This window comes from Helobdella robusta (genome assembly GCF_000326865.2).
Source record: "Helobdella robusta unplaced genomic scaffold HELROscaffold_31, whole genome shotgun sequence".
Lineage (NCBI taxonomy): Eukaryota > Metazoa > Annelida > Clitellata > Rhynchobdellida > Glossiphoniidae > Helobdella > Helobdella robusta.
This window is the reverse complement of record NW_008704544.1, coordinates 1,823,074-1,836,203: the sequence shown is the minus strand read 5'-3', so window position 1 is coordinate 1,836,203 and position 13,130 is coordinate 1,823,074. Positions and strand designations below refer to the sequence as shown.

Below are 13,130 nucleotides of genomic sequence, written 5' to 3'. Positions count from 1 at the left end.
ATATCATTTCATTTTGTTTGCGTTTTACCTCATTTTATAACTAAATATTTCTTGGAATAATGTCATAACAGTTTTAATACAAAATGTTTTGTCGAATTTTGAATTTAAAGCCATTCAAATTGCTAGATAAATTTTTTTCTCAAAGCAAATTAGTCACGTTGAGTTCTAGTTCCCCATGTTCAGCCTCCGAACTAAAAACTATTCTCGTTATGCAACCCAGATATCTACACAGAAAAACCTCACTAAATATTAAAGAGCCCTTCTGGTCGAAATTAAAACCGTACCATCTGTTGACGGCCGGTTCGGCATTAATTCTCTGTGAAGCAATTCGGAGGAGTCGTTGGTTATCAAATGTTCAAGCCATTGAGAAGGTTGATGTCTCTAATCACCACAACTCCTCTTCAGGGAAGAACGCAAAACATTTTAATTTTATAGCTGACGTTGTTGAGAAAGCTGCTCCAGCTGTTGTGTACATAGAAATATCTGGAAAGTTAGAGTTACATCTTTTTTTAAAGATTCGAAAATAGCTTTCTTTTGATCTTGCTTAGGCTATTTTTTGTTATGAAATCAAACTTTTAACACTTATATAGGGCATGTTTAATTGAGTATTTTAAAAATTGTTCATCTATTACAATTTACAGATATTAGTTGTTGATTAAATTTGGTCAACCTAAAGATTATATTATATAAATTATAAATATACAATTTTTTTTTCAATTCATTATAAGTGCAACATGATTTGATTGACAGACACCCATTCACAGGCAAAACAATAGCTGTTTCCAATGGTTCAGGATTCATTGTAAGAAGTGACGGCCTCATAATCACAAATGCTCATGTTGTCGGCAACAGTTCCAAGGTGAAGGTCAGACTAAATGACGGCACCCAGAAGATTGGACTGGTGCAAGCTGTTGACTCTGTTTCAGATCTTGCCACTATTAAAATCTCAGGAGTAAGACATCATATTTAATTTAATTTAGATTCATTTATTCACATGATTTGTATGTTTCAATTCAATTTTCCAGTTGAATTTTATTTTTCTTTTTAAATTGTTTAAATATCACTTATTTCTATTTTAGTTGTAGTTTGTTCATTTTAATAATGTTTCCTAAGTTTTATTATTTAATTATTAATATTTCAATTCTTTGTTTTGTCATTCATTCAATCTAAAATTCAAAAATTTTACAGGAAAATTTGCCAACAATAAAATTAGGTAAATCAGGAAATTTGAGACCGGGGGAGTGGGTTGTTGCCATGGGCAGTCCTCTGCAGCTGAGTAACACAGTAACAGCTGGTATTATCAGCTCTGCCAATAGGAAGAGCCATGACTTGGGCTTGTATAACAAAGATATCAGCTACATTCAAACTGATGCCAACATTAATGTCTGTTTCTAAGATTTGTTTCAATAAATTAATTTGGTTTTTAAATGTTTTTGCCTTAATTAATTGATTAATTGTAAATAAATTTTAATTTTTTTGAAATAGTTTGGAAATTCTGGAGGTCCTCTAGTGAATTTAGTGAGATTTTGTTACTTTTTTAACATTTTGTCATTTCAAAGCCATAGTTTTCGCCCCAAACTTTTTTTATTAAATTTCTCTACAGCATTTATTTAATTATGTAAAAGGTACAAAAACTCTTTCTCAATCAATTATGATCTCTACAAGACATTTCAATAAAAAATTTTTCTTGCCCAGGAAGGCGAAGCCATAGGAATAAACACTATGATGGTAACCACGGGGATCTCATTTGCCATTCCTTCTGACTATGCCAACGAATTCTTGAACAAGGCGGCCCAACTCGAAGAAAGATGTAAGAGAAACAAAGATATATCTCAGATAGACAATAATGACGTTGATAATGCAGATGACGTTAATTCTATTGCCGAGAGTAATGACGCTAATGATACCTGCCGAACTTTAGTTACTAGGCCTCCTAGAAATCATTAATTTATATTTTATATAAATGTCGTTTGTTTGGTTTTTTTTTATAACAAATCAGTATTATTTTATGAACAACTGTTTGAACAATTGTCTTTATATGCAATTTATTATCCCTGTAATAAGCTCGTTATCAAGTGCATTTTCAGGTAATTTAATCCTGGCTTCATAATCGGTTTGTTCATTTTTATTGAGGTTTACTGCCATTTTAACCTATTTGATTGTTTCCAGATTCAAATTAATGGCTGGTTCTGTACAAGTAGTTTAGCATTACGCATATAAAAGTTTTGCTGTTTTTCAATACGCATGTGTTATTTAAAGTGTTATTCAATGTATTATTCTATTTAGTTTATAAAATATTATTCCTGGTTAATTCAAATTTGTATATTATGCAATACAGCTTAGTGATAATTATATTTTCACGTATTTATAATTTTCCTTCCAGCAAAATCAAGGGGTTGGTTTGGTAGAAGTGACTCGTCATCATCAGCCAGCAAGCGATACATTGGGATAACAATGGTTACACTAACACCCGATCTATTGATGACGTACAAGGTTCAGCACCGAGATTTGATGCATATTGATCATGGGGTGCTGGTTTATAAGGTGGTCATTGGTTCTCCTGCTGAAATGTATGCTCTGTGTTGTTTTTTTTTTAAGTTTTGCATAACTTTTCAGTTCTAGTTTCTGTGCACACCAGTTTGTTTAGCTGTTGTTTTTCTGTCATTTCCAAAACTTTACTATGTGGTTATACTGTAATATAAATTATGTTATGCTCGGATATTTATGTATATATTCAATTTTAATTTATATTATTTTTTGATAACTAAAAATATTCATTTTTTTTAATTATCGAATCAGAGGAGGTATGAAATCTGGTGATATAATAACTGAAATCAATGGGAAATCCATTCTGACATCTGATGATGTTTATAGAGCCATTGAATCAGGGGGTGAGAAATTAACGGTAAGCATTGCCAGAGGCCACTCAATGCTCAAAATATCCATCAATCCAGAGATCGTCAATTAAATTTAATTTTGAAATTTTTTCGAACTGGCTATATTATATTTTATAATAAATCAAGCGAGTTTTGTTTAAATTGTCTCAAAATTTGAAATACGTTTAGTTTATATTGGTTTTAAAGCCGGAAGAAATTAAACTGGGAAATGGTTAAGGTGGCGAGTCGTACGTTTGAAGGGTTCCGTGTAGATACAAATGCTAAATTGCTCGTATAGAGTCAACTGTCAAATTTTATCTGGAAATAAAACCAGGCGCCATCCGTTGCATTAGGTACAGTCGTAAGTACACAATAAATACATCTACAGATGTCCTTACATTTTAGGGGTCAGGTTTCTTTAAATTTTTTTGAAGTAAAACGTGGCTAAAATTTATTTTGCGAATGCTAAATTAACGCCGAATTTGTAACTATAAGACAGGCTATACGTTTAGTCAGATCTTTATCCTTTAATGTATATTTGCTGAAGGTTGCTGAGCTATTTAGTCTCTTTGGTATATCGTGAAATTTGCTGCTGGGTGAGCACCTCTTCCTCAAATTAATTTTGTTCTTTATTAAACGTTTTTTCTTTCAATTTTAAGTTTTTTTTGGTTAGGAAACACTTATTTTATACTTTGGCATATTTTGAACTTGTATTTAATTTTTTTTCATATGCTAATTCTTTAATTTACAGACACCCGGTTAACTCGTCAAGGTCGACCCAAAATTCACGATGTACTGTGCAAAACTGTTCGTTCCTTCCGTCAGAATCGGGGTCAATGTTTTAAATGTTACAAAAATTATACTTTTGTTGAATTTGACGAGTTTTTCGTTTGTAATGTCATTTTGACGCGGGCGATAATAAGAAGATCAGGTATTAGGCCTACTAAATTGTCATGAATAAAATGTCAACCTATGGCTAAATGAAGAATATTTTTCCCGAAAATGATGTAAACTGTGAAATAAATCTATTTTCTGATAGCCATTGACATTTTTATAGCACTTTCTCAAGCTAGGAGTCAATATTAATCTTTTTATAACTAATCATTTTCTTATACATGCAGGCCATTGCCAATGGACAAAGCAGACTTTTGGGTAGTTTATCATCAATGAGAGCTGTTCAAGGTTATGAGGTAATGGTATCCTGAGTATTAAAATTTTTATTTACACCATAATTATGCAATGTAATATAATCAATATAATGATTTTGACAGTTGAAATATGTAGTGAACTTAACAGTGTTAAAGTATATTTTGCTTCATTTTTAGATAATTTTTCTTTAACATTATCCATAGACCTTGAACACATCCCAAACATCATCTCACCAATCTCTGCAATGCCAAGTTCCTGCTATGATGACTTTGTCAAGACTCATGCACACTACAGCAGTTCGTAGGGACATTGACCAGGCAGCCAAATACATTGGAGCTGGTGCTGCCACCGTTGGAGTAGCTGGATCAGGTTAGATCTCTTCCAGCTAATGATTGATATTTTTTAACTTTTCTAAAGCTGTGAATTATTTGGCATTTGTATTATATTTGAGAATATAGTATCTTCTTTATTTGGTTAACTTAGATAACTGCATTTTTTGGTTTATTCAAGATCCGTGGTCTTATGGATTTTTCTTGTAAAAACCTTTTTCAAAATGCTTGCTATCGTTTACTGTCAAATTCAATTACTATTAACAATCTATGTCATCAGTAACTTATCAAATTTCTAGGTGCTGGTATCGGAAGTGTTTTTGGTAGTTTGGTCATTGGATATGCCAGGAACCCATCGTTAAAGCAACAGCTCTTCTCGTATGCCATTTTAGGATTTGCCCTCTCAGAAGCTATGGGTCTTTTCTGTCTTATGATGGCTTTCCTCATTCTTTTTGCTTTCTAAAGACATTTATGCAGTTGAAGCATTGTAGCGTTATGACGAAAATATTAAGATTACTGAACATTATGCTGATGGCATTTTGATGACAACTGTTTTTGTTATGCACCTATAGTAGTAATGAATAATTGTATCGTGTTTTGATGATTGGTTATGTTTCGAGGTTGTTATCAATAAGGTCATGTAGTGAAAAATAAAATTTTATAAAAAGTTTTTGAATGTACTTAAATTTGCTGTATTACTCATTTTCACTAGTAGTTATATTGTGACATAATATAGAGAAATATAAATGTATCATTTGTGTTTAGATGGGCTCTGTAGATAAATTCATCAGAACGATTAAACTAGAAAATTCAACTTTTGTCTTCACCTTAAACTTAAGCTATGTTTAAAACAATCCTCTTAATATGAAAATTTGATTTTAGTTACTCGCCGGGATGGTTAATTTGGGATGCAAGTCATTAAAATTATGGACCATATACACTTATAGTTGCATTGTTGCCTGAGTTAGTAAATTAGATAACTTAGGTAAACAAAAATAATTAGCGTTCAGTTATTATTTCATCAGAGCCAACTTTAAATAACTTTTTAACTGTTAGTAGTTTTTTTTCTCAAGATCCAAAACTATTCAAACCAAAAAATATTTTCTTTATTTCAGAATGCATAAATATAAGGGTTTAAAAATTTGATAGTAATATTAATATTGGTTGTTTAACGACATGTAGAAATATATGATTGAGAGTAGTAATTAATAAAAATAAATGTAAGAACGCATTCAGGGGACAGGCATACAACCAGCATAAACAACAACCAATCCAGAAAGTATTGATAAACAATCAAACTCAAATTGAAGATTAACAGGTTGGTGGTTGGATATATATATATATACACTTGCACGAATCATCAATACAACGCTATATCTGTATAAAAACGTTACTAATGTATTAAACGTACACACCGGTTATTTGTATGCACATGCAGATACGCACACAAATAATTAGTTATATTAACGATTGTTCATTGTAAAATGTAGTTTAAAACTATAACAATTTTATATACAAACACATAACAAGCTCTCACATGTTATGCGAATAGTTGTGAAATAATTCAATTTAGGTTAACAATTTTCCATGTATTAAATATTAAAAAGTGCATGGGAGTGTAGGCGCGTTTATATAAAAATAACAATAGGAGGACTGCTGTGTTTACTTGCCAAGATGCCGATAGTTCATTTATTTAACATCATTAGTTGCATGTTGAAGCCTTATAAGGTTGTATGCATATTATATTATATGTACGTAAATAATGTCAATCAAATATATTAATGTATTTTGATAACAGACAGACAGACACACACACACACAAACAAACACACACACACACAAGCATGCGTCCACTTAATATATTTTGGGATGAATAATAACCACTTGATAGTCTTTGCTTAATTTTCTTCTTCTTCTCCGGATTCTGTTCAGATAATAGAAAAAAATTAAGTTTGATCTTTAATAATATTTTATAAATCTGTAAAAAGAAAAAATCTGTATATTCAATAACAATATAACTGAGCACGTTTTCAATCAAAAATAATTATTTAAATTTTGTAATTGAACTAAGTATTAACAAAAATGCAAAAGGTTAAACTTAATTATTAACATTGACACTGAAGACCACAAAGAAATGATCAAAATTTAAGTAGCAGTAAACAAAAGAAATACGAGAATTTCATCTTGAATACTGATTTTATTAACACAAGCAACCATGAATCATAAAATAATGAGATAAACAGGCTGGCATGAAATAAAATAAATCATAGAACTAACCCTCTTCAGCACTTTGAAGCCAATGAATGAAGTTTTTCATCTGTTCTAGAAAGATGGTCTTGCCCTTAGCAGAGTGTGAATGGTTGTACCATTTCAGTATAGCATCTTCATCGAGTACGTCAGCTGTGTGTTTTTTTCAGTTGTACAGTGTAATTATTTAATGAATCTCAAATATTAAATTCGCATCACAATATCGGCAGTTAAAAAACAATAATTTTTAACTAGAAAGTAGAAAAGTATTTACATCCATTCAAATAGGACACTATCACAGGGAACCGACCTTTATAAAAGAGGATGACAATTTTACTGAAAACTTTGATGAAGTTCATGTTGTCGTAGCAGTACTCCTGGATCTTGTGCAGTAAGGTCAGCTGGGACTTGTTAGTTTCAGTGAGACTGGCAAGAAGTGATGAGTACTGCTTGAGATGTCTGATGGCCTGATCACCAACCAAATCATCCTTCTTGTTCCACTCAACTGCATTCATCAGGGTGTTCCAGACCTGGTGACAAAGCATCACGAGATTGATTGACATTCACAATTTAAAAAAAAAATAATTCAATTTAAATTAATTTTTAATAGCTTTATTCATCCAACAAAAAGTTGAAATAACGAATAGCTTGATTATTTACAACTAGCTGATACATTAATAAATCACAGAAATTTAAAAAATATAGCATTAACTGAGCATACCATGACAATTGTTTCATGATCCTGCATGCCTGTCTTGGACATGTGCTCCTTGATTAGAGCAATCATCTGTTAGATGAAGTTTCAATGTTTAAAATGAATTGATGAGATGAAGCACAATCCAAATTAGAAACTATTTTACTAATAGTTAAACACCCTAATCAAGAGAGATGACTGTCGTTTAAGTTTAAAGAAAAACTGACATCTTTGATTGGCTCTTCATTTTTGAGCATTTCTTCAAGTTTAGATTGCACTCCCTTCTTCATCTCTGCACTCGCTTTCACTCTCTAAAGGAAAAAAAATGTAACAGCTATTTAACAGAACAATTAAGAAATGAAATAAATAAAAACTACAAAAAAATAATAAAAGATAGGATAGATAAGACATTAAAAAATTAAAAGATAAAGATGAAAAATTTAGAGTGAAACTCCACCTGAAACTCTATGATGGGTTCCAATCCAGGTGTGTTGAAGGCCGATTCAAAATTTTCCTGAGAACGTTTGTTGATAGGAAGAAGTTCCTAGATTGGAGAGAAAAATTATTATACTACTTTTCCTTCAATCAAAAATAACAACACTTAGAAAAACACTATGTCAAGCAATCAGTCATCAATTCATTAACTTATCTACAAATGAATAAATATATATTTAATCATTTTTATGGCCAACTATCTAATCCATTCAACAGCACACTCCTCATCACCATAATACAACCAAAACGAACAAAGGAAAAACAAAACACAACATGACATGTCACAAACATACACACCAATAATCTGCTCTCAATGCCAGACTTCTTTAGTGCATTGCCAACGTTCTGAATGTCTTTTTCCCGCAGCCATGCGTGAAACATGTGCTGAGCAAACTCCAGTGAAAGACCTGGTTGTATGGTTGATTATATAGATAGATAAATGGATGGATAAAAAGATAGGCAGATAGAACATTATTCATTGTTTGGTTGGCTGGTTAACTGTTTAATTCTAATAACTGAATGTTCACATGTATCATTGTTACTGTCATTAGCATTATCAACTGAACGTTTAAACTTATCATTTGAATTGAAAATGTTTTCAATTATTATAGTTTGACATAGTAAGACCCAAATAGGAATAAGAGTTGAGAACGGCAAAGACATACCATCCTTAACAAGATGAGCATCAAACAGTGGTAATAGAGATGCCGGGCTTCCAAGTCCATTGGACAGACATATGCCGATCACTTTTGCCAACTTCTCCCTCTCCTCGATGCTGAATCCCTTCAAGAACAGGATCAGCTGGAGGTTGTTGTTTGGGTTCAGTGAAAGAAAAAATTATTTCATTCGAAAATAAAAAACTTTCTAAAATAATTAAAAAATTTAATAATTGGGAATAGAAGTGGAAATTGGAATATAATGATATAAGAAAAGATTGATGAAAAATTAACAAATAAAACTAATGCTAAATATGTGTTAATTATAACCAAAGCTTAACAGCAGTGATCAATTAGTGACAGTAAAATTAATACACATAGTAGTAGCTTCAATTAAAAAAAGTTAGATAGTTAAATAGTAATCAATCAATCTTTTTTTAGCCTCCAGAGACCCAGTTTCCCCAAGGTAGGAGTCAAAGTCAATATAGATGCAAATAATGACTACAATTATTAGACAAATATTAATAATAATTATTTCAATTATTTCTGGATAATTTGTAGGTTGTTGACCTAGCTAGATTGGCTTTGTCTACACAAGTTTGTTTGAATTTTTATAAGAAGAATGTATAAATGAGCATACACTCAGACACAGTAAGAGAAAAGGCTTTATAAACAAGCATATAGGATGCAACAAAACTTCAATAATTATCTTAAACAAACACTCCAGTTTCCCATGGTTAAAATGAATAGTTCATACTATTCTATTAACAATATAAATATCCAGGGTACAAACAAATTTTTCAATTATAGCCAGCCTGTTATAAGATTTCTCATTAATCTTCCTTCTTCATAAAAATTTTTAGGAATGTCAGTAAATAAATCAGCTATACATTTTATAGTACCATAAAATATATCACTTGGTATCTTTATTTTATTAAGATAATTTCCAAGACATATATGCAAGCCTACACACCATTTTTCAACAATTCTAACCAATAATAAAACATTTAAATTTAACATATGAGCTAACATTCCATGATTGCGAGAATTACCATACTTTATAAACTTCAAATACACAGTACACATAAAATGTATGAAAACAGTGCAAAGATGCACACACCTTCTTGAGTTCATCATCAAAACTCTTCTCAAGGTACTTGTAGCGCCTGATCAGCTTGTACAATATCTGAATAAGATTATTAGAAGAAGAGAAAATTGAGGCAATCAAATTAATTGCTTTGAAAAAAAAATTAATCTTTGGTTTACTATTAGTCTATAATTACTCATAGATAATAATCAGTCTGACTATTGATGAGCCATTTTAAAATAATTTTCCTAAGAAATTAAGCAAGAGTAAACACACATAAAAATTTAAAAATCAATATTTATACATATGATGGAATATCAGCTAGATATGTACCTCATATTGGGTTTTTAACACTTCAAAGGAGCCATCAGCTTTGAAAACTGATCTGTATTAATAAAAAATCATATTCATTATAATAATGATGAAAAATATAATGTGCAAAAAAATATTTAAGCATGTGAAAAGAAAAAAATGAAATAAATAAAATTCCCCAAAATTCAAAAATAAAATCCCCCAACTGAACAACCTGTTGTATATGTTGTTGGATTTTTCAGTGGAATCCTGGAGTATAGACCCACCAGGAGCTGTCAATTTGTAATGAATGGATAAGAAATTAGATTTTTCATGAAAAAACAATTTATTTCAAATGAAAATTAATAGTTATTTAATACAAAATTTTATATTACGCTACAGTCCAACAAATAGTTTATGTGAAGTATGAAGAAAAATCATACAAAGCTACGATATAATTATATAAAATAAAATGAAAATGGAACAATTGAAAACCTAGAATTCCTCCAGCGAATAATATGTCAAGAAGAGATTCAGAATAACGACGATAATCTAATTTAGAGCCTGTCGAATCAAGAAACTTGGAAATCTAACAAGTAAAAATAAATTGTTTTTTAAATTTGTTATTTATCTCATTTAATTGTATTTTACAATTTATACATTAGAAGTTACAACCAGCAATTATACTTTAGGTTCAACTTTTTGACCACATCATGCAGTAGAGTTATTAGACATCATCTTCACTTTTAAAATATTCAAACTTTAAAAAATTTAAAATAGGTCTAAAACTGTAAATTTTAAGAAAGTACCTGATCTATATCGCTGCTTGCTTCATTAAGGCCTTGTACAATGGCATCACGAAAAGCTGAAGGGTCATACTTTTCTTTTTCATCTTTCAATAATTTTAAGTTTGATTTAATGTCAGGTAATAAATTCAAGTTCATTTTAAAAGCAAATGTATCAAGTTTCACTTTGATAATTAAAAAAATATGGTAACTCCTAACAAAATAAAATCTTTTATGACTTCACACACTTCAACTTACCCCTTTTCCGGGTCTTGATGCGATGACCTGTTAGTGAAGGCTTTTCTATTTTTTGACTCATACAAAAGTTTGCTGAAAAAAAATTTTAAAATAAATTTCACTTAATAATGGTTAGGCAAGAAACTCTAATCATCAAGATTGTAGGTAGGGTATGGAATCCGTCAAATAGGTTAGTAACCGACGAGCACGAAAATAAACAAAACTTTGTTAAATAAAGCAGCTAAAAATACTAACACAAATTTTTGTTTTAAATAACTTGTTTCCCAAAACTGTTGAATAAAAATTTCTTTTTCTCTGCTAAAGATGTTTCAGCTTTATAGACCCGCAGTAAATGTTACCCCAAAAGAAAAATATTTCGGAAACGTCACAGCGCATAGACAAATAATTTTTTGTAGTGATTAATTTTATTAATGGACAAAGACAGTAGGTCGAATTCGAATGCACATGTTATATTCCCAATTAGAAGTTTTTTCTATTTTAACCTCAATCCAACAATTTAAACCAAATGAAAATAATAAATTAAGAATCTTTTTTATATTTTTTAAGACTTTTTCATTTATTTTATCCTTTAATATTCACCTGCGCACCTACACCTTATATTTTACAGTACTGAATGAAGCTGAACTATAGAGGATTGTTAAGCACGAGTTGTTATTAGGAGTGTCAAGAAGAGGTCAAATCCACACATTCCATTGACTTCCTCAAAAAGATTTCAAATTTTAAGAATCCAGTTTTTGAAATATGTAGGCACAACTTTCCAATGTAACTGCAGTGAACTAACACATTATGAATATTGTTACTATCAAACTATATACGTTATATACTAAGTTACGAGTTTTCAAAAATTAAATAAATAATAATGAATAAAAAATAAGTCATACACGTAATGTATTTTTATGAAAACATATAACAACATGTTGTTATAGCAGACGAGAAAACAGACGGAAAAACATTTTCAAATACAGAATACAAAAGACACGTACGTTCGTAATTATAGATGAATAAATATGTTCTAGGCAACCTTTTTTTTGATACAAAAACACAAACATTTCACTAACTTTGGTGAGCATTTAAAAAACCATAAATCATCAAAAAATTTCATTCGGTCGAATCAAAATTTCAATAATAATATATGGTAATACAAAAAAATGATTAAATAATGATCATCAAATGATAAAGCACAAACATTCGCAGACCTTAAGAACCGTAATTTTACGACTCAATTTTACTTCTATCATATCTTTTAATAGATGACGTGTTATAGATATATACACGCATATTTATGTGCTTACTCACGTAACAATTCAATAGATATAAAATCACGTCGGCGCCAATATATTTCTAAAAACTCCATTCCAATCTAGGTTATATCGAAGAATTTTTTTCAAATTTTTGCTCAACACCTAGACTAAAAAAACATTACAAAAATAAATGAAGAATTTTTTGTAACACACACACACACACACACATACACACACACACACAAATTTAATAGAGATAAGGATATCTGAAAACAGTGATCTGGTAAACACCATTACACATAAAATGTAATGACGTATACATGAAATATGCATGGTCTGAGTGTTAATGTTTATACATACACACTTTGTACACACACACACACACACACACACACAAACAAACAAACACACAAACACAAGCATAGACATAACTGTATACACTACAAATCATAATATACATGATATATCGTAATACATACAACGTGAAAAAGTTAATATGAAGTTTAGTAGTTAAGTTTAGTAGTAAAGAAAATAGTAATATTACCTATATTTACACAAATACTTGTCTATAGATGCTTGCAGTCAATATTTAATCAATCAATCAATCAATCAATCAATCAATCAATCAATTGATTAATCGACCGATCAATTAATCAAACAATCAATTGATCAATCGACCGATCAATCAATCAAACAATCAATCGACCGATCAATCAGTCAACCAATTGATTAATTAATTACGTTATTGTCAACGATTTCTAACATAATAACGAAACAATGTTACAAGTGAATGAACACAAATACCTTTAAAGGAAAATTTATATTTATATTAGTTCATATTTATATGCATATATACACATATATACACATAATTGTACAAATATATAACTAATTATAATTAGCAAGTTAATTGGCAAAATACTAATTCTAATTAACGTTGTATATTCAATTAATTAATTAATTAATTAATTGAATATTCTGCTGCATTTCAGTTAGCTAGCACGTATCGGCGTGAATCACAT

At 30.2% G+C, this 13,130-nt stretch overlaps 3 protein-coding genes across 3 annotated transcripts; 2 read left to right on the top strand and 1 right to left on the bottom strand.

Moving 5' to 3' along the window:
- Positions 1-209: 209 nt before the first annotated feature.
- On the top strand, positions 210-2,968 carry HELRODRAFT_82139 (hypothetical protein; the record flags this gene model as incomplete). Its single annotated transcript, XM_009022398.1, has 7 exons — positions 210-496; positions 751-952; positions 1,189-1,383; positions 1,486-1,518; positions 1,696-1,851; positions 2,437-2,570; positions 2,800-2,968. The coding sequence occupies 7 exons, from the start codon at positions 210-212 to the stop codon at positions 2,966-2,968; spliced, it is 1,176 nt and encodes a 391-aa protein (XP_009020646.1).
- Positions 2,969-3,410: 442 nt separating this feature from the next.
- Positions 3,411-6,247, top strand: HELRODRAFT_185717 (hypothetical protein). Its single transcript, XM_009022397.1, has 5 exons — positions 3,411-3,472; positions 3,628-3,708; positions 3,998-4,066; positions 4,229-4,394; positions 4,654-6,247. The coding sequence occupies exons 2-5, from the start codon at positions 3,667-3,669 to the stop codon at positions 4,815-4,817; spliced, it is 441 nt and encodes a 146-aa protein (XP_009020645.1). The 5' UTR covers positions 3,411-3,472; positions 3,628-3,666; the 3' UTR covers positions 4,818-6,247.
- A 379-nt stretch (positions 6,248-6,626) lies between these two features.
- Positions 6,627-10,928, bottom strand: HELRODRAFT_82136 (hypothetical protein; the record flags this gene model as incomplete). The annotated part of the gene is made up of 12 exons (XM_009022396.1): positions 6,627-6,754; positions 6,912-7,131; positions 7,323-7,388; positions 7,523-7,606; positions 7,753-7,839; positions 8,088-8,197; positions 8,456-8,591; positions 9,567-9,682; positions 10,052-10,117; positions 10,320-10,413; positions 10,634-10,716; positions 10,868-10,928. The coding sequence occupies 12 exons, from the start codon at positions 10,926-10,928 to the stop codon at positions 6,627-6,629; spliced, it is 1,251 nt and encodes a 416-aa protein (XP_009020644.1).
- Between the last annotated feature and the right edge of the window lie 2,202 nt (positions 10,929-13,130).